The 24,755-nt window shown below is 36.6% G+C and overlaps 1 protein-coding gene across 1 annotated transcript; it reads left to right on the top strand.

Annotated features, from left to right (window-relative positions):
* The first annotated feature begins 215 nt into the window (after positions 1–215).
* On the top strand, positions 216–5,390 carry LOC107844487 (protein SUPPRESSOR OF GENE SILENCING 3-like). The gene is made up of 5 exons (XM_047398640.1): positions 216–1,590; positions 1,682–1,976; positions 2,090–2,334; positions 2,854–3,011; positions 4,794–5,390. Exons 1-5 carry the CDS (start codon positions 637–639, stop codon positions 4,996–4,998), a joined length of 1,857 nt encoding a protein of 618 aa, XP_047254596.1. The 5' UTR covers positions 216–636; the 3' UTR covers positions 4,999–5,390.
* The last annotated feature ends 19,365 nt before the right edge of the window (positions 5,391–24,755 follow it).

Below are 24,755 nucleotides of genomic sequence, written 5' to 3'. Positions count from 1 at the left end.
TTGTGAATGCTATTTTGTTATGGTATGAGAAGGGGTTAATCAAATATGGAAAAGAATTATATTTTTTCTTTCAAAAAAAGTAAAAGTAATTATGATAACTTTTCTTTAAAAGTAATTATTTTCCTTTTAAAGAAAAGTAAAACCTAAATATGGTAAGTAAATCAGGCAAAAACGCTAACAAAATATACCTCAATTTTCTTTCTTACAGTTTGGGATTTGTGCTATCAAAGTGTACATTTCTTTTTCCTTCTTTTGTTTCCCTCGATTGCCTTCCTGTTTATTCTTTTCGCTGAATGTTTAGGAAGTGGAGTTGCTTTTGATCTTTCAGTAATTCTGTTTTTCGGATTCGCTAATTAGGAACCTTCCTATAGTCTCTGCTATTTATTTACAGTTTAATTTATATAGGTTGGTATCTATGTTTATCGGAAATGATTTAGGTGAAATTAGAATATATATGTATAACCTGTCACAAGTGTAGATTTTTGATGTATTCCCTACTCGTTCTTATTATCAGTCATGCATGTTATGTTGGTGAAACGTTGTACTACCTATGTTTTATTTTCACAGTAATTGAGTGTTGATTCATGAGTACACCATCCATATAGTTTTATCTTCAGATAACAGCTTCATCCAAAGATGAGTTCCAGCAAATGGGTTGGGAATCCCTCTAATTCATCAGCAAAGCAGAAAGCACCAACAGTCGATGAGATAAATCTAGGTGTTCAAGATATGGGCTTGAACTCTGAACAAAATGATGGATGGGAAGTGTATGCTAGGAAGCCCAAGAACAGAGGTGGAAACACCACTGGGAAACAATGGTCTCCTCAGAATCCCAGTACAAAAGCTTGGGGAAACCACAAGACTAAAGCTTGGGGTCGTCGAGATGTTGTTGACAAATCGGGAATGCGCAAAAATGTTGGATCAGGACGGGGTTCTAGATATAACTGGTCTGCACCTAATGATCCTCAAAAACTTGCAATGCCGCTGCAGCATGATGGAGGTTTCCCATCACCTGCTGCAGTTCGTCCTGCTCCAAAGAATGCTTGGGATTGGTCTGCTGGAGCTGCCGCAGCTCATCCCAAGGGTAGTTCCCCGGTTGCTGATGATGATAAGGCCAGTGAACATGATAGTGAGGATAATGAATTGGACTTTCTCGATGAAAGTGATGATGACCTTCAGTATGATGACTTTGATTCAGATGTGACTGAAATGAGTCATGAGATCCGCAAGAAAAATAGGTGGTTCAAACAACTTTTTGAATCTCTTGACAGTTTGACTGTTACTGAGATTAATGATTCTGAACGACAGTGGCACTGCCCTGCATGCAAGGGTGGTCCAGGAGCAATTGAATGGTTTACAGGGTTGCAATCATTGATGACCCACGCAAAAACAAAAGGAATAAGGGTTAAAATACACAGAGAACTTGCTGAACTTTTGGAGGAAGAGCTACGTCAGAGAGGTACTTCTGTCGTACCTCCAAGTGAAATGTATGGAAGATGGGATGGAATTGAATTTAAAGATAAAGAAATAGTGTGGCCACCAATGGTTGTGATCATGAACACAAGGCTTGATAAAGATGAAAATGATAAGGTAGACCTGATTATTATTCTATTTGATTGATATACTTCTATTTACCACTTCATTTGATGGATGTCTAATACCTCACCTTTCTCTCTCTCAGTGGATAGGAATGGGAAATCAGGAGCTGCTTGAGTATTTTAGCTCTTACACTGCCGTCAAGGCTCGACATTCATATGGTCCACAAGGCCATCGTGGCATGAGTTTGCTGATTTTTGAGGCCTCTGCAGTGGGATACATTGAGGCTGAACGTCTAAGTGAGCATTTTTCTGAAATGGGAAGAGATAGAGATGCGTGGGAACGCCATCCAGTTCGCTTTTGTCCTGGGGCGAAACGTCTGCTTTATGGTTATATGGCAGATAAAAGAGACATAGATTACTTCAACCAACATTCAACTGGTATTTGTGATTATTTTCACCCTGAACAAATTGTTGTGCCTCAGAGTAACACTAATCTTCCCTGTATTTAACAAATATGTCAATTAAACTTTTATTTCTTGTGTGATTTGTAGGGAAATCGAGGTTGAAGTTTGAGCTGAGGTCATATAAAGAAACTGTCTGGAATCCAGCAAAGCAGATGAGGGAAGATAATCAACAACTGATATGGTTCAAGAACAAAGCTGCTAAACACCGAATGCAGGCTAAAGCTCTTGAAGATTCTCTCAGTCTGGTGAGTGCAAAACACCGTCAGACACTGGAAGAGAACACGATTGTCAGATTGAAAACAAAGATGCACCATGAACAGACAAAGGAAGAGGTATGCAAAAAATTACAGATATAGACTTGCACCATCTGATCAAATTCTGAAACCTTGAGATGCTAATGAATTAATGCTAATGTTATCTGGACTCTCCAAAAAGTGGAGGTGTATGTTGGATCTCCAAAAGTAGTGTCTTTTTGGAGAAGCCGAGCAACATAGGTTAATGCTGCAGTAACTGACCACCTTAAAAAATCCTGCAGTTACTGACCTGTTTATGTATTTAAATGATGGTATATTCTTTGATTATTAACTCCGTAGCGTAATTTCTGATATTAAATTCTGTTTAGCGGTGCTTATGAATGATTGACTAAACTGTGTCTTGTGTCTCTCAGTAGCTGCATGTTTCACATATGATGTTCTAAAATTGCTTTTGATTGACACTAGGACAACTTTGTCTTGCTTGACATTCAACTTTTTTCTTTGCCTCTGCATTTGGATTTTGTTTTTCTGTTCTTTTATCTGGGGCAAGCAGTCCCCAGCCCTCTCCTCTGATTCATTTGGATAAACTTTCTGTAGATGGAGTCTCAAGAACAGTTTTTCAAGGAACAAATCAACATGATTTATGATGCAAGGACTGCTCAGGAGGACAAGTTTGAAAGGATACAACAGGAGCAGCGTGAGATGGTCCAACAATCTAAGGCAAATACTTCCTCGGTTGAGGATCATCGAGCCAGGTAAAATGTTCTTTTGAAGGCTTCATTTTGGTACTGGTAGTTTGGTAGATATTTTTCCTTTGCTTTATTTCATCTGAAATTAAATCAGACAAATTATTTCTCGATAATCCCCTGATCTGTGTTATAAGAAATTTCATTATATCTAGAGAAGACATCTTTTCCTCCTCCGAACTTGTTCTCCAAACTCATTTTAGCACTTATACTTAACTTCTGTTTATTTATCCTCTTAACAACTTTAAAGTGAATTTTTTCCTCCCTTATAGCTGACGTGGCCAAAAAAAAAAAAACCAATTGAATTATTTTTTGAAAAAGGACCCACTTTATTCTTATTCTTATTATATATATATATATATATATATATATAAAATAAGAAAGAACTTCATCTTCTTCTTTATACCCGTTCCCATCACCCCCTCCCCACCCCACTCCACCCACCATCATCATCATCATCTTACACCTTTTCTTCAAGAGATTCTTCAACCTTTAAATTGTTCTTTAATATATATTTCAAAAAAACTTTACCAACAAACACAAAGATGAAAACAAAGCAAAATTTTAGTAAAATTTATCTAATTTTTGCAAAAAAAAATCTTCATTTTAATTTTTTTTTATTTGCATAATAATAATAAACTGAATTTGTAAGTATTTTGAAGTGAAGGTTGAAATAATGTGAAAATTTTTTAAATCAGTGTGTTCATGGTTGTTCTCTAATGATGTTAATAGGAAAAATAAAAAAATTGAAGGGAGAGGCATTTTTCTTGGCACGGGTGAAAGTTAGAAGGGGAAAAAGAGAGGGGGCGGGGTGGGTGGGTGGTGGGGGCATGATCTGACAAGAAAAAAAAATGGGTGCGGGGAGAAGAGGGAGGAGGGGGGGGGGGGGGGAGGGGGGGGGAGGGGGGGGGGGGGGGGAAGGGGGGGAAGAGGGGGGGGGGGGGGGGGGGGGGTTGTGTGAAGAAGAAAGCGATTTTCTTTTTTCTTTTTATTATATATATATATATATATATATATATATATATATATACACACACTTTATTAATATATATAATAGTAATTATATTTTTTTTGTTTAAAAAAAAATATAAAAAGAATATGTGTGTGAGATTACTTTTTTAAAAAAATTATAATTTTTTACGTGAAAATGACATGGCACTGATTTGACAATGACGTGGGCGTGTGTACTTCACTGAGTGGTATAATCTTTTTAGGGGTGAAAAAAATTCACTTTAAAGTTGTTAAGAGGTAAATAAATGGAAGTTAAGTTTAAGTGATAAAGTGAATTTGGAGGACAAATTTAGGAGAAAAAGATGTCTTTTCTCTTATATCTATTTAGTTTGCACAGCATGAAATTAGTTATTCCACTAGGGGCACAGAGAGCAAAAGCAGTCTTTCTTGGCCCCCAATACAATTTTGCATCTAGATTTTTTGATCTTGGAATTCCTTGAGTTCTTTTTCTTCAGAATATCTTTAATTATTCGAAAACCTTGCTTTTAGTTCCTAGTTGGTTTTGATCTATCATTTAACCTAATGATCTCCCTAACCCAAAAAGCTCACATTTGTTTTGCAAAGAAACAAAACTATCATTTCTTCTGGTATTTCTCCTAATAACAGAACAAAAGTCAGCCGAACAAAACTTCAGCTTTATTATATTGTGATCTTTCTGTGTGTTGCAAGGGAAATCTCAGACCTTATATTACGTCTCCTGACATATTTAATCTATAAAATTGATTCTTTGGTGATTTTCTACGGATCCAGATTTTCCTTATATTTCATTTATCATTTTAGTTTCAGGGCTGTGAAAGTTACGAACTTTATCAAACTCCAGGATAGGGAAATGGAAGAGTTTGTGGAAGCGAGGGAGACTCTGATGCGAACTCATGAAGATAGGATTGTGGCATTGAGACGCAGATACTGGGAAGAGGAGGTTGAACTTGAGAGGAAATTTGACCTTGAACTGGCTAAGCTTATGGAGAGGTACTCTCCAAAGTAATCTGATCAAGTCAATAGCAGTAGCACCATGTGACCAGAATTTTTATAGTATCCAAATACCATAGTAGCTTCAAACATGCGAGAAAGGTCCTTTCCATCTATTAGTCAAGAGCGGTAGTTGCAATAAAATTGATGCACAATGGCTTTGAGTTGTACAATTTTTTTTTATCCTGGTCTGACCATGTGTTCTGATAAATGCTAAAACAACCACTTCCCGGGAAACAAGCACATGCCTTTAAATTCTATTACTAATGTTGCACAACATATGCTATTCAGATATTTTCAGGGTTTTTATTTCTTTTCGGGTTGTGAAACTTGTCTAGCACCTTATGTTTGATCACTTAAATTGTGGATTTTCTTGAAGGATTCTGCAGTGTATCTGCTAATTTTGATATGGTTATTACTTGTCTAGTGAATTCGGTTATGATACCAGGATGCAGCTACTTTTGTGAGAGTGGAATGGGCATTTGCTCTAAGCCCATTCATTATTCGGCAATAGCTTCTACCAAAAATGCTTTTGTTATTTCGTTTCATTCATTTTCCTGGGTAAATTTTATTGATCCACCTCTACTGCTGAGAGTTTGGAATATGCTGTTGAAACTTAATATTTTAATGAATAGTGATGAATTGGTGTCAAATCACCAATTGTCAATCACAAAAAGGGAGTGTAATCCCCGAACTATATATGATTGATCAAACTTTGGTAATCATTGAATGATTTATGTTGAATATCCTTTTCAAAATCTGTCTCTACTTGTATTGCGCCATTTAAAGATGCTAGTATGCCAATATTTATCCAAAGCCTGGTCAACTTGGATGTATCTCAGTGAGACAAATTTCTTCCGATCTCGTTTTAAAAAAGATATTCAATCAAATGTTAGCTGAACATATAGATCATTTTCCTTGATACCAAATATAATTAACCATTGTCTTATTTGCTCCCTCTTTGTACCAAGATATTATGAAAAATTTGTTTCTTAACTTATTCTTCCTTTTTTGGTAAGGACTTGTTGTTTGCAAGCTAGCAGGCAACAACAATATGTCATTCTTATAGCTTCAGGACTCTATGATTATAACACCCTGCACTTTCGGGCTAACGTTGAACCATCTTTCCTACGTTTATACACCCAAACCCAATGATTTCTATTTAGATGTAAGAGTGAATAACATTTACTTAGTGTGGGAACATCCTTGGAGATGAATATACATCGTAAAAATCTCCTAGCTCAAAAGTTAAGTTGAGCAGTTTCCTATCAATTGACTTTTAGTTGATGATTTTGCATGGGTCAACTTCCAACGACCATTTCTCCTTGGATATTAAAAGTTATGTGGCTCACTATATATCAAATTAAAGCCCTTCCAGTCTTCTTTCCAAATCTGCTGATCGTTCATCAATCCGAGTTTGGAGTCAAAAGTTATGAGTGTTTGAATGAGGCATTGTCTAAGGTGTGCGATGGCCATGCGCCGCAAAGCAATCGCCTAAGCACACTGTCTCAGCTATGCAATGGCCATGTGACACAAACCTTAACGTTTTCTTTGTCCATGCGACGCATAGCCTATCCAGGGCATCAAAAAATTTTCGTTTGATTTATTTTAAGGGAATAATGATCTTTTATTGTAACACCGCCGTAGTCGTAACACTCTTTTCATGCTTCTAAAATGATATTTAGGACCCCCATAGTGATGGTAGATCATGTAATGACGCTGTGAGAGGTGTTGGGAGTGTTTAAGGACCTCAAAACTAAGTGGTGTCGCAAAATACAGCTTAGGCGATGGATAGGCATTGCAATACCATTGCCTACCTTCACTGGAAGAGATTTACCATAGCTTAGGCGCCGTAAACCTTAAGGTTTGCCATGGGTTAGGCTCCGCATACCTTAAGGTTTTCCATGGGTTAGGCTTTGTAAACCTTAAGGTTTGCCATGGGTTAGGCGCCGCCTACCCTATGTTTTTGTGGTGTAGGAACTCCATTTTTGAGTTAATTCAAGGGAAACAAAGTCTTTTTGCATCCTATAACCGTCCCTAAACATAATTGCACTAAATAAAAGTCCCTAAATATGTTTAAGCACTCTCAAAAATCCCTAGTTATCTTCCTTAAACATAAGAAGAGAAAAGCAACCTAGGGTTTGGACATTCAAGTTTAAAGAGTCAAATTTCCTTGTAATTTCTTCGTAACTAAGGTACGTGAGGCTGTCCTAAAACTTCATGGGCATAAGTTGTTGTTTTACTATGCTTTTGAAAGAAACTATGATGTTTATAACAAGAGTTTGAACAATTGTTTTGAATAATCAAATCATGAAACCCAATTCAATATATATATGTTTTGGTCTTGAGGCCTCCTCTTATACTTGAACTATGCTTGTGTAAGAATGTATATTCATTTTTTGTTTTGAAATTTGAATTGTGAGCATGAATAATTAATTCCCTCTCTTGTTGTGACATCTTTTTATTTTACATGTTATGAGTTGATCAATTGCATATTGAGAAGCATAAGACGAATATTTTCTATTATTTGAGGACTTGATATTGGTTATGATTTTAAGAGAGGGTGTTTTCTTGTTTATAAATGTCAAAGAAGATTGTTGAATGAATTGCATGGGTTACTACAAAGTAATCAACCACCACATGTTAAGGATTTGAAATAAGAAAAGCTTTGCATGAGTTTTCACATATTTTTGAAAGATGAATTCTCTTGTATTGTTTAAATGATTTGGTGGTGCAATAATATGTTTTGAATGAAACGACTGTAACTTAATGTTGTATGGCTTATATGACTTGTAAGTCTTGGTATGACGCTACCAAATAAGACAAATGCCACAATAGACTCATACCAGATTAGACTAAAGAACATTTTCAGACATAAGACCATTTTTTCAGAAAGATGCATGTTTTAAGATGTTAAAAATGGGCTTAAAGAGAGTTAGATGATTACCCGAAGAAGGTGTTTGAGTGTAAGGGCTCATTGTTGGAAATCGAGTTTTGCCAATTCGGGTGATATAATTAGCTAAGGCCAATGTATACTTGTCCTTAAGACACTGGTATACTAGATTAGTATGTAGGACCCCTATCCGTGCGGCAAACTTGGATGTGGGGGCTTGGCTTGCGAGTTAATGGCAGATCCATATGGCTTATGGGTACTAGACTTGTATGGTGTACCATTTAGCTTAGAAGTAAGAAAAAGAGTGAGTCATGAATTCAAAGAATTGTTTCAAATCTTTTAAGTATGCCCATATGTTTCCTATATCGTATGTAAAATGATTTATGAATTGCTCTTACTTATGTTGTATAAAAGTATGCTATTTTGGATTGCTCTACGTACCAGTACATCTGTATTGACTCTCAATATTTTTGGTGCTGAGGCCCAGTCTAGTGGTCTTGCTAAACAGTAGATTGTTGTCATACATTCTGAGTTGGTGAGCCTCCTTTACTTTGGAAGACATCTTGTTCACTTATATTGATCTCATTTAGTTTTAGTTCACTGTCTGACCCAGGACCTTGTCTTAGTCTCAGATAGATGTTGTTTTTGGTTTTGGTAGAGATTTTGCAGACTTGTATTAGATGGTTCCAATTTTTGGTTGAACGTACGTTTGTATTGTTCAGGTGAATTAAAAGCATGGCCATGTTTCCATTTTGTTATGTTTTCTGCATTTCCTTACTGTATATGAATGTGTATATGAATGTGTATATGATTGCCAGTTAGAGAAGGGCTCTCGGCTTTCATGGTTTAAGATGCTCGTCTGGGACTAGGCCTCGGTTTAGGTCATGACAAACTTTGTATTAGAGCACGGTTCATAGTCCCAGGGTGTCTGCAAAGTCTCTTTGGGTAGAGTCTTGTTTATGGGTGTGTAGCGCAACACACTTATAAGAAGGATGCTACTACTCGTTTAGGAATGTTTCACTTTTATTTATGTTCTAGATCGTGCCATTGTGTTGTCCATTTGGAAGTTATAAAAATCCTTTCTTTACTCTAATTTTATTAATTAAGTCCCATTAGCGGGTCGATTCAAGCACAGAAGCTTAGAGTTTAAATGATGTGATCCTTTCTAATTGAGTAATAAAAGATTATGAAATAGTACAATGACTTAAGAGGGGTCTGTTAGTGCTTCAAGGTGTATTGATTCGAGTGTATACTTTATCCTAATTAAATCATGCTTTTCATCCTAAGGTATGAAGTGTATTCAGTCCTTTTACTAAAATCCTCATTGCAGACGCCATGCTTAAGAGTAGTGAGATATAGTAGAATGTTGGAACAATATTTCCACCCGAGTAGTAGTATGTGAGAAAGTGTCATAACCTATGTGTTGTAAGGTGTTCTAGAAGTTAGTGATATGAGGTCATAAGCTTAGAAGCCAGAATGAGGGTGACTTTTGCATAAGGAAGTTAGTTCTAGTTTTATAACCCTTTGATTGAGAGGTGGTTTTCTTGTTTATAATGGTTGGCTAATATTGTTGCAAGATTTGTAGATTGTATGGTGGTGTGTGGAGGAAGTGATTGGCTATGATTGTTAATTATTCAAAATAGGAAAGGAACTTAGAATGGATAATTATGGTGGTTGTAGAAGTCATTTGTAGGCTGTGAATGGAAAGGGGTATATCAGTAAAAAAGTTATAGGTAGAGACTCATTGGAGTAAATGGAATTCAAAGGTAGTGGGGATGTATGCTTGGGTAAGTAAATATGATGTGAGAAAGTAGAACATGTTGATATGATCATAATGGGTTATATTATAAGATTAAGATCGACTATCCCTATTATGTGACTTTACCCCCTTGTTTGTCTTTTTTCTAGTAGTTGTAAACTAGTACTTTATGTGAGAAGGTATGTAGTGGATTTTATGGTGTAGTAGTGATGCCATGGAAAGGGTGTGATTGTAGGTAGTAGTTAAGTAAAATGAGGTAATTAGGTCGATTTCCCAATTTGATGGACTAGTATAGTAGGTGTCATGCTTCATCGGTGGTACGTGATCGATGCTAGCCTATAGGATTAAAATTTAGATATGGGGTATGGTGGTAAGAATAATAGCTTAAGGTTAGTGAGCCATGTTTTGTGGGAATGAAGTAGTGGGCTTGATCTGAGATGTGAAATGGCCTAAGTAGGCAATTTGTGGAGGAAAGAGTAGATAATTATTATATATGTACACGAGGACTAGGGTGAGGGGATGATTAAGTGTGGTTGAGTCATTATGAGGATAAGGGTGTTAGGTATATTAGAATAAGTTAAACCCCAAGGTAATATGTTGTTAGATAAGGTTTGATATGTATGAGTGTCCCGTGTAGCTAGATCTCATTCTTGAATTGTATAGTATGGGGAAGACTAAGGAGTTAGTGAGTGATGTTCTTTAGAGCTGTATAGAGGAAATATAATAAGCAATATGTGCTTTGGTATAGTTTTGCAAACTTTGTTAAGTTGTAAGTTATGTGGTTAGAGGTCTAATGTTAGAATATTGGGTAGTGGAGAACGAATCATTAGTTGATAAGGAGTGTAGATATGGAAGTTCATGAGAGTGTGAGTTGTAGGGTGATGGTTACAGAGGCTAGCTAAAGTTGAGAGTAACATTCCTGAAAAGCAATGCCTTCAAAGTGTAGTTTATCAGGGGAAGTTTAGCTTTTATGTGTATGATGATACCTCGTTGTGTTGAGTGTTGTGCTTGTAGATTTAATGAGAAGATATGTCCTCAAGTCTAGGATTGTGACTTTGATCTAAGGGGAAGATGGTGAATTAAGGTAGTTCCTAATTTTTCTTAGTGTGACAAGTTTCGAGGAGAAGTCATGATAAACCTATTCCTATTCAAGCATATTCCTCCTACTTCATTTTAAGAGGTCATTCTACCAATGTCTTATTTATTCAAGTCCTGCCTATGTATAAAGTCTGAGTTCTTTATGTAACTCATGTCCTGTTCTGACCTCCAAACTAGAAGCAATGATGTCTTAGTAAATCCTATCTTTCATGTATTCAATCTCTAGGTTATGATGTTTATGATCCATAAATCTATATCCCAATTCATGCTTGGTTCTAAGGAACTGTTTTTTCATATGTTACTGACTCATTTTGTGTTAGGATTAGCCAAAATGACAAAGTTGTGCGAACTCATGACTATTTCAGCTCTGAAAATGAGGAGCGATAGCTTTGAGTAGAAGTCCTTGTCTCAATTGTTGACTTCATGAATTCTAAACTTATGTTCTATGACTCATGATGTAAGCACTTATGTTTCTCACTATGGTCTGTCCTAAGCACTCATGCCGTGTTGTTTTATGTCGAACGAATCTTTACTTATGATACAGACACTTGATATATGAAGTAATTAGTGTCTATCATATCATATCATATCATATCATATCTTCACCTCATGTCCCACCTTGAGTAGTGCAATAAGTATATGTCATAATCCAATAGTGTTACTCCCATTCATGATTCCATGCTCGGGTCCCTTAATGACGTTTCGTATGTTGGTATGATAGTGGTTGTGGAAGCATAGTAATGTTATAGGTAGGGGAGTAGACGTTCTTGAATGTGAAAATTTGATTTGATTTCTTTAGCTAAGGTTATAGGTGAAGGGTGAAAGAGCGAGATGAACTTTCTTCATATGAAATAGTTAGGAAGGAGACATGTGGTAAAAATCTTTGTGAGAGTGATTGAATTTTCAAGTCTTAGTAGAGAGATCCATGAAGTGGGTGTAGTAATGATAGTCTTTAATGTTGTGATTAATGAAAACATAAACCAATGTTCTATGTGGTTAGTATTCCTTGATTTAAAAACTCAAGTGTGTTTGATGGTAGTGATAAGGTGAAGAAATCTTCTTAATGGGATGTAGAGTACAGGGTCCTGTAGCTTAAGTTAGAACCTTTTACACTGAGTTAGGCTTATATAAGAAAGTAGTGTATAGTTAGGTTCTGGATCTTGTAGCAATGTGTTATGTGGGGAAATTATAAGTTGGAAAAATGAAGTATGTTATTTATTGTTTTGGCGTAGATGAGTAGTGTTTCTAAGTTTAAGGTCTATTCGTTGTATCTTGCAAGGTAGAGAATGTTTCCATTCCTATCTTTCGCAAAATTTTGTTTCATGATAAGTACCGATGTAAATCAGGCCTATGATTTCCAAATAAACTCATACCATATGTTGTGATAATTATGATCCGAGAACTCATGTGTAAAATCATCTCTATCAATTCTTATTATTTCATGTTTCTTGCTTATACGTTTCACTAGGGGTTATCATGAAGCTCGTTCGATACTTATGCATATTTCATTGAGAAAAAATGTTCAATACAAGGTTACGTTCCTTATTCCATACTTTTAGAGCTTCAACAAGTCCCTATCCATTATTCGGGGATGAATGATCCCAAAGGGGAGATAATGTAACACCCCATAGTCGTAATGCTCTTTTGATGCTTCTAAAATGATCTTTAGGACCCCCGTAGTGATGGTAGATCATGTAATGACGTTGTGGGAAGTGTTGGGAGTGTTTAAGAACCTCCAAACTAAGTAGGGGTCTAAAAATGGAGCTTGGGCAATGGCTAGGCATCACATTACAATCGCCTACCTTCTCTGGAAAAGGTTTTCTATAGCTTCGGCTCCGCAAACCTTAAAGTTTTCCATGGGTTAGGCGCCGCAAACCTTAAGGTTCTCCATGGGTTAGGTGCCACAAACCTTAAGGCTTTCCATGGGTTAGGCATAGCCTACCCTATATTTTTGCGGTTTAGGAACTCTATTTTTTGTTAATACAAGGGCAACAAAGTCTTTTTGCATCCTATAACTGTCCTTAAATATAATTACACCAAATGAAAGTCCCTAAATACATTTAAACACTCAAAATCCCCAGTTATCTTCCTTAAACATAAGAAAAGAAAAGCAACCTAGGGTTTGGATAATCAAGCTTAAAGAGTCAAATTTCTTCGTGATTTCTTCACAACTAAGGTACATGGGGCTGTCCTAAAACTCCATAGGCATAAGTTATTGTTTTACTAAGCTTTTGAGATCAATTACGATGTTTATAACAAGAGTTTGAACAATTGTTTTGAATAATCAAATAATGAAACCCTATTTAATATATATATATATATATATATATATATATATACATATAGTTTTGGTCTTGAGGCCTCCCCTTAAACTTGAACTATGCTCGTGTAAGTATGTATATTTTTTTTTAGTTTTGAAATTCAAATTGAGAGCATGAATAATTAAATTTTCTCTCTTGTTGTGACTTCTCTTGATTTTACATGTTATGAGTTGATCAATTTCATATTGAGAAACATGAAACGAATATTTTCTATTGTTTAAGGACTTGATATTGGTTATGATTTTAAGAGAAGGTGTTTTCTTATTTATAGATGTCAAAGATGATGAGTGAATGAATTGCATGGGTTACTACAAAGTAATCGACCACCACTTGTTAAGGATTTGAAATAAGAGAAGCTTTGCATGAGTTTTCACATATTTTTGAAATATGAATTCTCTTGTATTGTTTAAATGATTTAGTGGTCCAATAATATGTTTTGAATGAAAAGTCTGTAACTTTATGTTGTATGGCTTATATGACTTACAAGTCTTGGTATGACGATACCAAATCAAACAAATTCCATAATAGACTCAGACTAGACTAGACTAAAGAACGTTTTCAAACGTTACACCATTTTTTAGAAAGATGGATGTTTTAAGATATTAAAAATGGGCTTAAAAAGAGTTAGATGGTTACTCGAAGAATGTATTTGCGTGTAAGGGCTCATCGCTAGAAACTGATTTTTGTTGATTTGGGTGATATGATTGGCTAAGGAAAATTTATACTTGTCCTTGAGACACTGGTATACTAGACTAGTATGTAGGACCCCTATCCTTGCGGCAAAGTTGGATGTGGGGGCTTTTCCGATGAGTTAATAACGGACCCATATAACCCGTGGGTACTAAACTCGTAGGGTGTACCATCTAGCTTAGAAGTAAGAAAAAGAGTGAGTCATGATTTAAAAGAATTATTTCAAGTCTTTTAAGTATGCCCATGTGTTTTAATATATCGTATGTAAAATGATTTATGAATTGCTCTAACTTATGTTGTATATAAGTATGCTAGTTTGGATTTCTTTGCGTACCAATATATCTATATTGAACCCCTGTATTTCAAGTTGTGAGGCCCAGTCTTGTGGTCCTGCTAAAGAATAGATTATTTTCAGACATTTAGAGTAGGTAAAACTCCCTTACATCAGAAGGCATCTTGTTCACTTATGTTGATCTTATTTGGTTTTAGTTCATGGTCTGACTGGGGGCCTTGTCCCGGTTTCAGATAGATGTTGTTTTCGATTTTAGTAGAGATTTCACAGACTTATATTAGATGGTTTGAGTTTTTAGTTGAACGTATGTTTATATTGTTCAGTTTAATTAAAAGCATAACCATGTTTCTGTTTTGGTATGTTTTTCTCATTTCCTTATTGTAGATGAATGTGTATATGATTGGCAGTTAGAGAAGGGCTCTCGGGCCTTCGTGGTTTAGGATGCTCATCACGACCTAGGCCTCAGTTTGGGTCGTGACATTTATCATCCCATAACCATTCCTTACCCTCTTGGGATGAATATTAAACCTTAAACACGTTATTTTCTCTTCTAAAATCCCCAAATCATCTTCCCCAATCAAAAGGGGAGAAACTACGTAGGGTTAAGGAACTCAAGCTTCAGGGGTCCGATTTCTCTACATTTTCTTTGATTTTTTTCTTCGTCAAAAGGTACGTGGGACTATCCTAAACCTCATGGGTATAGATAGATTTACTATTTTAAATGAGCTCTAAAGGGTATATAATATGTATACGAAATGGGTTTCAAAAGTATTGATGAATATGCATTGAAAATCCTATTTTATGATGAAGTCTTGTAGAAATTGTGGTGTTGTTCCCTAAATTTGAAATGTTTTCATGTGTTACTAAGTTTGAGAAGTTATATGAGAGCATTATTTATATAATTCCCTCTCTTATTATGAAACCCACTATTTTTACATATGGGTTGATTATACGGATGGTTCGAACCTTGAGTTTGAAGGTTTACTATCATTTATGAATTATAGTGTTTTATGACAAAATGAGAGGGTGTTTCCTTGATTTGTAAATGCTCATGTTCTTAATAAAGAATTGTATGTGATTGATGAAAGACATGACCACCGTATGTTAGAGTATTTAAAAGAAAGTGTTTTTGGCATAAGTTTTCATGTCATTTTTGAAATATGAAATCTCATGTGATGTTTAAAATTTTTGGGTGGTCACTAACATGCTTTGAAATAAGAAAGATAGTAGATATGATGTGGTATGAAATGAAGGACTTGCAAGTCTGGGTATGTTGATATCCTCTTATGATGTGCCCTAAAAATAAGAAAAAAACTGTTTATAAGAAGGAAGTATGAATTTAAAAGTCTATAATGGGGCTTAAAGAGAGTTAGATGGTTACCCGAAGAAGGCAAGAGTTCAGATAACTCATTGCCCAAAACTCTATTTTATCGACATAGGTTTATTTTTCCCTGAATAGGGGATTGTACGCTGGTGAAGTCCTAGTGGCGTAGTAGGGAGTAGGGACTCCAGCCCTTGCGACAAACTCGGGTTGAGGGCTTGGCCTCCGAGTCAAGGGAGGGTTCCATATAGTCTGTGGGATTACAAAATTATAGGGTGTACCATCTAGCTCAGAAGTAATACAAAGTGTTTAGTCATGTTTTTAAGTTCCTTAGTGTTTTCAGCTTAACCAGTCTTATTCGAGGACGAATGTTCCCAAGGGAGAGATATTGTAATACCTCGAAAATCCAAACCAATGTTAGCGCCATGTTCCAATCTCATGCATAATACTTTTTAGTTCTTTGATAATTTTACGTGTGAGTTTGATGTATATTAAGGCCTCAAATAACTCCCACTATTAGACGAATCAAAATAATCCTTACAAATTGAATTTTTGATAAGAATGTTCCTTTAATAAACTTCAATCAAGCATATCTTTTATTCTACTTAGAATTTTCCAGATAAAGACCCACCAATTATAGAAAATTGAATTAGCTTTGCAACGATATCAATTTCTCCTAAATTCGATACTTGGGTGAGAAGTTATGACACTTTTAGTGTGAAATAGTAGCCCAATGTGATAAGATTGCATCGTGGCGATGGCCGAAATCGCATTTGTCTTTTTCTAGTGTGTCACCGCGATAAGCACCGCGTCACGCCAAGGGGCATTTTCGCGTTTGTTATTTTCCAGTGAGGCACCACAATTGGTATCGCGTCGCGCGAAGGTGCCAAATTGGGTTTGTCCGTTCCAGTGGTGCAATGCGATAGTACAACATCGCGCCATAGGGTAAAATAGGAATTGTTAGTTTTCCAGTGGCCCGACGCGATTACACAGCATCGCGCCGGGTGTTAAAATCGGGATTTTGAATTCTGTTCTGCGTTTTTAATTTCCAAGGGCATTTAAGTCCTTTTCCCTTACCCCATTTAGTCCAAACACGGGATTTAAGTCCCAAAGAGCATTATTTTCTCATTATTCTCACAATTTACTCAAATTAAAGTAGCCCTCTTTCAAGAACAAACCCTAGCCTTCAAGATTCAAGATCAAATCTCAAGAATTCACTATCAATTCTCACAAATTCATAAATCAAGGTATGTTTAGTGTTCATCCTTGGGTTCCTTCTACCCTTGGAGTTCAAGAATCCTTTTTGAGAATTTAAATTATGAATTACATTTTTGAATGGAATTATGTTTATGTACGTGTTAATTTTATGGGTTCTAAACTAAGAAGATTATGAATTTCAAGTAAATAAACTAGCATGTGTGTTGATTTATGTACTCCCCATGTCATAACCCATGAATTGTGAGTTGAATGTTGTATTCATAATATCCACATGTTATTCTTACTCATGTAAAGGAACTATGCTCCCCAAGTGTTTGACAAAATATCTATGTGAATAAATTGTGCATGATATCCTAATTGTAATGCTTTTAAACTTGTGATATGGCTCCATTTTTTATGATATCGATTCCTGGGGGTATTGTATACCCAAAATTAGCTGCTTACTTAGTTTCCAATCGTAATAGATTGATTCCATAGTATCCCGAATAGTAGCATTGGGTCTATTAACAAAATCAACGTGAGTTCAGTCAAGCTTAGTACAGTCTAGTGATCAGTGTCGGTTTAGTTGGGAGTAGGATTCAGCACCGAGCGAACCCTGGGATTGGGGCATTCCTGCTAGTATAAGGTTTGACCCTTATTAGCAGCCCCTGAGTTATAGAACTACATCGCTAGCGTTGGGTAAATCGTCTTCCTGCCAGACTAGGATTGACATAACTATATACATCTCATGAGTCTTCCTTCTAGATTAGGGTTGACCCAACCAGTGTTAGTAACCTATGGCATGGTGCTAACACCCTTCCAACTGGGGTTACAGGTTGGACCCTGAATCAGTCTATAAATGAGGTATGTAGGTTAGATAATAACTCCTACTGTCTCAGTTCCAGTATTAAGTATTCAACATTCAGTAAAGAACTCAGTTCAACTCTCTATGATCATAATCTACAGTTATCAAAACTCAGTTATCAGAAAATTAGTTCTCCAGTACAGTCTAATCTAGACAGACGATATATGCTTGATATTACATGTTCATTATCTTCAGTAGTCCCAGTCTTGCATATAGACTTATCCAGTCACTTCACAATATTTAGTTGTTATTATTGCTCATGCACATGAACCCATTCATATTATCCTAACCTCACCTAGCATACCAGTACATTAAAAGTACTGACGCATACTCTCTCTTGCACTATGATGTCTCATATCATAGGTTCGAGTGCTCTGGTTCCTGACCAAACTTAGCCATATCAGTCGCTCAACCATAGTCATAGTAGAGAGTCCTCATTCTTCGAGGACGGGATACTTATTTAGTCATTGCATTATTTCAGTAATTTAATTATTTTAGACAGTAGTTGTGAGTTAGTTGGTGCCTATCCTATCAACTCTTTTATTTCAGATATTTAGAGGCTTTCAGACATTATAAGTTTGCAGTTATTCTACAGATGTATTAAGTTTGGTTAAGTTTTATGAACCTTATGGAATTTTTAATTTTACTTCTGTATTTACTTTATGAATATTAGTTAGTGCTCACAACAGGTACCAGTCATGGGTTAGGTTGTGGTCCTTCGGGGTCGTAAGAACCGTGTGATGCCCAGGGTGTAGTCTCGGGGCGTTACAAACTTGGTATCAGAGCCTAAGGTTCTAAAGTGTCCTAGAAAGTCTGAAAGCCGCATCAAGTAGAGTCTTGTGGATGGGTGTGTAGCACACCATATTTATGGGCAAGAGGCTATGAGGCATTTTAGGAAAAGTTCCCTTCTTTCAGTGTTCATATTATGCGAGTAAGCATGAGCACAAGTTAAACTCTCTATCGAATCCAACTTTCCCTTCCGTTTACAGAACATGCCTCCCAGAAAGACTAACGGAAGAAGGTCGGGGAACTAGCCAACGCCTCTACCTATTCAGGAAGATCCCCTAAATGAGTACATTTCCCACACAGAATTCAGCATAGTATTCAGCACCCTAGCCCACTCTGTGGCTGCTCAAAATGTTCGACTAGCTCCTGTTCAGGCTAACCTAGTGGCTAATACTACTGCAGCTAGAATTCAAGACTGCACCTGAATGAACCCTCCTTCATTTTTAGGGTCTAAGTCTTAGGAAGACCCATAAGAATTTCTTAACATGGTGCAGAAGGTAACAAACCTTATGGGGGTAACTAAGAGTGTTGATTTAGCTGCCTATTAGTTGCAAGATATAGCTCATACATAGTTTAAGAAGTAGAAGGTAGAGAGAGGCGCAGATGCAGGGCCTATAGAATGAGAAGAGTTTGCTACTGGGCAACTTAAGTGTGAAAGAGTATTTCCTCAATTTTACTCAGTTGGCCAGGTATGCTCCTCACGTTGTAGCTGATAGCAAATCTAAGATGAGCAAGTTCGTGTCTAGTGTATCTGACAGTGTAGTCAAAGAGTGTAGGACCACAATACTGATTAAGGAGATGGACTTATCTAGGTTGATGGTCCATGATCAACAAATTGAGGAACATAATAATAAGGATAAAGACAGGGAGAGTAAGAGGACTAGAATCAGTAGTTTTAGTTTCCCTCAGCCGAAGTCAGAAGGTCAAAATCGTCCTCAGTTCTACCCAAAATCTTCAATCCCAGCTCTGTCTTCAATTTGTGCACCGATGCCCAAATTTAGGAATAATAATAGGGATAGGGCGCCAGGCTCTAAAACTCAGGGTAGTGTAAGCAGTGCTCGAACAAATCCACTTTGTTTGAAATATTGCAGAATCCATTAGGGTGTCTGTAGGGTCGGCAGTGATGTGTGTTTCAGGTACAGTAAGAAAGGCCATAGGATCAGAGAGTGTCCTCAGGTGGGTTTATAGAGTCAGTATAATCATCTCTCAGTTCAGTCCGATCGCCCTTATCAGCAGGGTGCCGCTTCCAGTGCCACCAGTGGAAAGTGCCCAAATAGGCTTTATGCACTTCAGTATCTTTAAGGTCTGGAAAGTTCTCCCGATATGGTTACTGGTATGTTGCAAATCTTAAATTTACATGTTTATGCTTTGTTAGATCCTGGAGCTTCTCTGTCTTTCATAACTCCTTACATAGCCGTCAACTTTGGAGTACGCCCAAAAATCCTAACAGAGCCTTTCTCAGTCTCTACCCCAGTGGGTAAGTCTATGATAGCCCAACAGGTATACAAGAACTGTTCGATTATGGTTTCTCAAAAATTTACTTTAGCCGACCTTATAGAGCTAGAGATAACGGATTTTGACGTTATTCTCGGCATGGATTGGCTCCACTCGTCTTATGCCTCTGTCGATTGTAGAAGTAGAGTAGTTTATTTTTAGTTTCCAAATAAACCAGTACTTGAATGGAGGGGTAGTACTACAATGCTTAGGGGTCAGCTTGTTTCGTACCTTAGAGCGAGAAAGATGATATCCAAGGGGTGTATTTACCATCTTGTCTGAGTAAACAAATCTACTTCTGAGACCCCAAATTTTGAGTTAGTTTTAGTAGTGAGGGAATTTCCAGATGTGTTCCCTGAAGATCTTCCCAAAGTTCTTCTCTAAAGGGAAATTAACTTCAGAATAGACCGTCTTCCAGATACACAGCCTATCTCTATTTCACCATACAGAATGGCTCTAGCCAAACTCAAAGAGTTAAAAGAACAATTGAAAGATCTCTTAGACAAGGGATTCAATAGGCCAAGTATCTCTCCATGGGGTGCACTAGCCCTATTGGTGCATAAGAAAGATGGTTCTCTCAAAATTTGTATTGATTACCGTCAGTTGAACAAATTCACAATCTAAAACAAATACCCACTTCCTAGAATCGATGTCTTATTTGACCAACTTCAGGATGCCAGTTATTTTTCTATGATAGACCTCAGATTCGGATATCATCAACTCAGAGTCAGAGAATGTGACATTTCAAAAATAGCTTTCAGAACTCGGTATGGTCACTTCGAGTTTCTAGTCATGTCCTTTGGTCTCACAAATTCTCCAGTAGCTTTTATGGACTTGATGAACCGAGTGCTCAAGCAGTACTTAGACATGTTGGTCATAGTCTTCATTGATGACATTCTTGTCTATTCCTGTAATGAAAATGATCTTGCAAACCACCTCAGAATAGTATTGCAGACTCTTAGAGCCTGCTATATTTTTGCTAAGTTTAGTAAGTATGAGTTTTAGCTAAGATCAATAGCTTTCCTTGTCCATATTGTGTCCAGTGATGGCATTAAAGTTGATCCTCAATAGATCAAAGTAGTGAGCAACTGGCCCAGACACATTTCTCCATCAGATATCAGGAGTTTCTTGGGTTTAGCTGGCTATTACTAGCAGTTTATTGAAGGGTTTTGTCTATTACGTTCCCCATGTTCAGATTGACTCAGAATAAAGTTAAGTTCCAGTGGTCAGATTCTTATGAGAAGAGTTTTCAAGAGTTGAAGACTCGACTCATGAAAGCCCCAGTTTTGAAGTTATCAGATGGTTTAGATGGGTTTGTTGTGTACTGTGATGCTTCCAGAGTTGGTTTGGGATGTGTTTTGATGCAGAAGGGTAAGGTTGTGGCCTATTCCTCTAGACAACTTAAGCCGCATGAAAAGAATTACCATACCTATGATCTTGAGTTAGAAGCTATTGTATTTGTCTTAATGATTTAGAGGCACTATTTGTTAGGGTACATGTTGACGTGTTCATAGATCACAAAAGCTTGCAGTATGTGTTCTCGTAGAAGGATTTGAACCAGTGTCAGAGGAGATGCTTAGCATTATTGAAAGACTATGATATTAGTGTTTTGTATCACTTGGGAATGGCCAATATAGTGGCAGATGCCCTAAGTATATTGTTTATGGGTAGTGTTGCTCATGTTGAGGATGGTAAGAAGAAGTTCATTAAGAAAGTTCAACAACACGCCAGATTTGGTGTTCGTTTGGTTGATTCCGCAGAGGGTAGCGTGTAATTCCCCATACTTTTCTTAGCTCAGTTTAGCTCCTAGTGTGTCAAGTCTTAACTTCATAAACTTATAACTCTTGATGCATATAGAATTTTTCAGCTCTAGACCCCCAATGTATAGATAATTGAATCAACTTTCTAACAATATCAATTTCTCCTCAATCTGATACTCGATTAAGAAGTTATGGAGACTTTAGTGAAAGCAGTATAACAACACGATAAGCACCGCATTACGGTGAAGGAAAAATTTGTAATTGTTCAATTTCCAGTGGAGCACCGTGAATAGACTGTGTCGCAGAAAAGTTCCAGTTTCCGTTTGTCCTTTTCCAGTAGCTCAATGCGATTTGCCTGTATCACATCAAATCCCAATTAGACAGACACCACATTGCGGTGGAGTGCAAAATAGAACTTGTCCTTTTGCAGTGACACAACGCGATTACACTGCATTGCGCCAGAGCCCAAAATGACAATTGTACATTTTCCAGTAAGCCACCGCAATGGGTCCACGTTGCGATGGGATACAAAATTAGGATTTCCAGACCCGTACTTACAATTTTAAAGGGCAATTTTTCATTTCCCAAGCCCCCAATTCGTTTAAAACATAAGATTTAACCTATTCTAAGCATTATATGCACAATTTTCATCAAACTACTCTCCAAGAAAGCCCTAGAACTCAAATCATAAACCTCAAGCAATCCAAATTCCACCATTCTTTTTCAAAGATAACCCAAAATTCAAGATTTCCAATTCAAGAACTTCAAGAATCAATCTTCAAGAGTACAAATAGGAACTCAAAGTTCAAGCGTCTTCGTCTATTCATCTATTAAGATATATGGGGTTTTCAACTAGGATAATTCTTTCATCTTTGTGCCCAAAATTAGTTTTAAAGTTGAATTTTATAAGAAATTATATGAATTTCAGTTTAGGGTTTATACCCACTTATTACTATTTGAAGATTATGAAATTTTGAGAGATTTAGATTTTGAATTGCATGTCTACTTTCTTATTTTTATGCGTATTGCATAAATTTCTAGATTTAGAATTAAATTATCAATATTTTCATTATCAAGTATGAACTTTATGATGATTTGACATGAATTAGATGCATGGGTTATTAGACCTAGTTTGAATGTTGTTATTTCAAGAAGATTATGCTTTTAAGCATCCCATGATTTGTTATATTAAGATTTTGAACAAAGATTTGATTTTTTGATCCCAGCTTAGATACAAAATCCACTTTACAAATTTTAACTACAATTTACAGTAAACAGATTCACAAGAGGTTTTCATTGTAAACCCTTATAATAGTTTTAAAAGTGGATTTCTTATAGAATGAGCATACAGTTTAAAGAGAGTAGTATTTAGCACCATGTTGGGTATATTTACATTCCCCATAACTATGAGCCAACGTAGGTAAGAGATTATCAGATTATTCTCATTTCTATATGGATGACAGATACATATGTGATCACTTAGATTAGGTTATACTCCTTGGCAAGAGTATGACACCTCTCCCTAATGTGAGGTTTTCCCATAATGGAACTAGATGTTGGACACTATGATAGCTCACATAGTGTATGTCGATTAGAAGAACCCCCTTAACAATAAAGACTTGCAGAATAGTTTTTAAAAGTATCTCCCTACAGCCTAATAGCAAAGACTTATAGAACAACGTTTAGAAACTAAGTGTAAAGGCTTACAGTTTTATTCCGATATTTCTTTACATATGAAATTAGCTATGAGATTTTAGATTTCACTTTACAGATACAAAAGTGAGTCCTTTCTACACTTAGACAACATAATTTAAAGACAGAATACCAATACAGCTTTTAGAAACTACATGTTATGACTCACTAGATTTATGCATCATGTTTTGCTATTCATGATTATGATTTTTAGTTTTCAGATATTCCAGCTTATGTGAATCATCTACAATTAGCATACATTATTTTACAAATTATGATGATGGTGAGACATTATTTACTTATGCATTCACCCCCATATACTCGGTACATTCCAGAAGTATTGAACCACATATATGTTTATGTGCTACATTGTCACAAAATATAGGTTCAGATGCTCAGTTTCGGTAGCGTGAGTGATTTCAAGCATCTCCATCTACATCTCGACAGTTGGTGAGTCCTCATAGTTCGGGGACCCAATTATTCAGATTTTTTAATTTATTAGAGTAGTAAGATTAAGTATTTTCAGTCAGTTCGAGTCAACTGAAGGTTTGTCCTAGTGGCTCTCTAGACAATAGTAGTAGAGGCTTGTCAAACTACTAGATTTAATTTAAATTTTTAGTATTGATTGTTCAGGCTTTTGAGAAAAATACTTTCAGATATTATGTTTAGGTAATTTCATCTTAGAACAGATAGAGTTTTGCATTTTAGCTTTGACCTTATATCTATATTTTTCTATTATAAGCATTCAGACCTAGTAGAAGGCTTACAGGGTTAGCTTGAGGCTACTCATAGTCTTGTGCACCGTGTGATGTCTCAAGACCCATTTTGGGGCATTACATAGCATTTGGGTGCAGAATAGTTTTGATTCTTCTGTAGTTGCCGAGGTAAAATAAAAGCCGGACAGGGATCCTAATTTAGTTAAATTGAAAGAGCCAGTCAGAGATTAGAAAGTAGAGGTTTTCTCCCAAGGGAGAGATGGCGTGTTGCATTGCTAGGGTAGGCTGTGTGTGCCGTGTGTTGATGAGTTAAGATATAAAATTCTTGCAGAAGCGTATGGTGTGCATTACTCTATTCATCCAGGGGCCACTAAGATGTACTGCGACTTAGGGGGAAGTCTATTGGTGGAGTGGGATGAAAAGGGACATTTTAGAGTTTGTAGCTAAGTGCTCTACTTGTCAGTAGTTGAAGATTGAGCACTAAAATCCTATAGGGTCTATGTAGGAGTTCATTTTTCTCACTTGGAAGTGGGAGAAAGTGAACATGGTTTTTGTGACAGGTTTGCCTCGTACTCATCGGGACCATGATTCAACTTGGGTCATTATAGACAGGATGACCAAATCATCCCATTTCTTCCCATTCCATACTTTTTTTTCAGCCGAGGACTATGCCAGGCTCTATATTAGAGAGTTGGTTAGGTTGTATGGTGTGCCGTTGTCTATTATTTCAGATAGAGGTATGAGTTCACCTCTCACTTTAGGAAATTTGTTCAGAAGGTTCTTGGTACCCACGTTCACCTTAGGACAACCTTCCACCCTCAAATAGATGGTCAGGTAGAAAGAACCATTCAGACCCTTAAGGATATATTGAGAGCGTGTGTAGTTGACT

The sequence above is a fragment of the Capsicum annuum genome, chromosome 10, assembly GCF_002878395.1.
Source record: "Capsicum annuum cultivar UCD-10X-F1 chromosome 10, UCD10Xv1.1, whole genome shotgun sequence".
Lineage (NCBI taxonomy): Eukaryota > Viridiplantae > Streptophyta > Magnoliopsida > Solanales > Solanaceae > Capsicum > Capsicum annuum.
The sequence above is the reverse complement of the archived record's forward strand: the minus strand, read 5'-3'. Positions and strand labels throughout refer to the sequence as shown.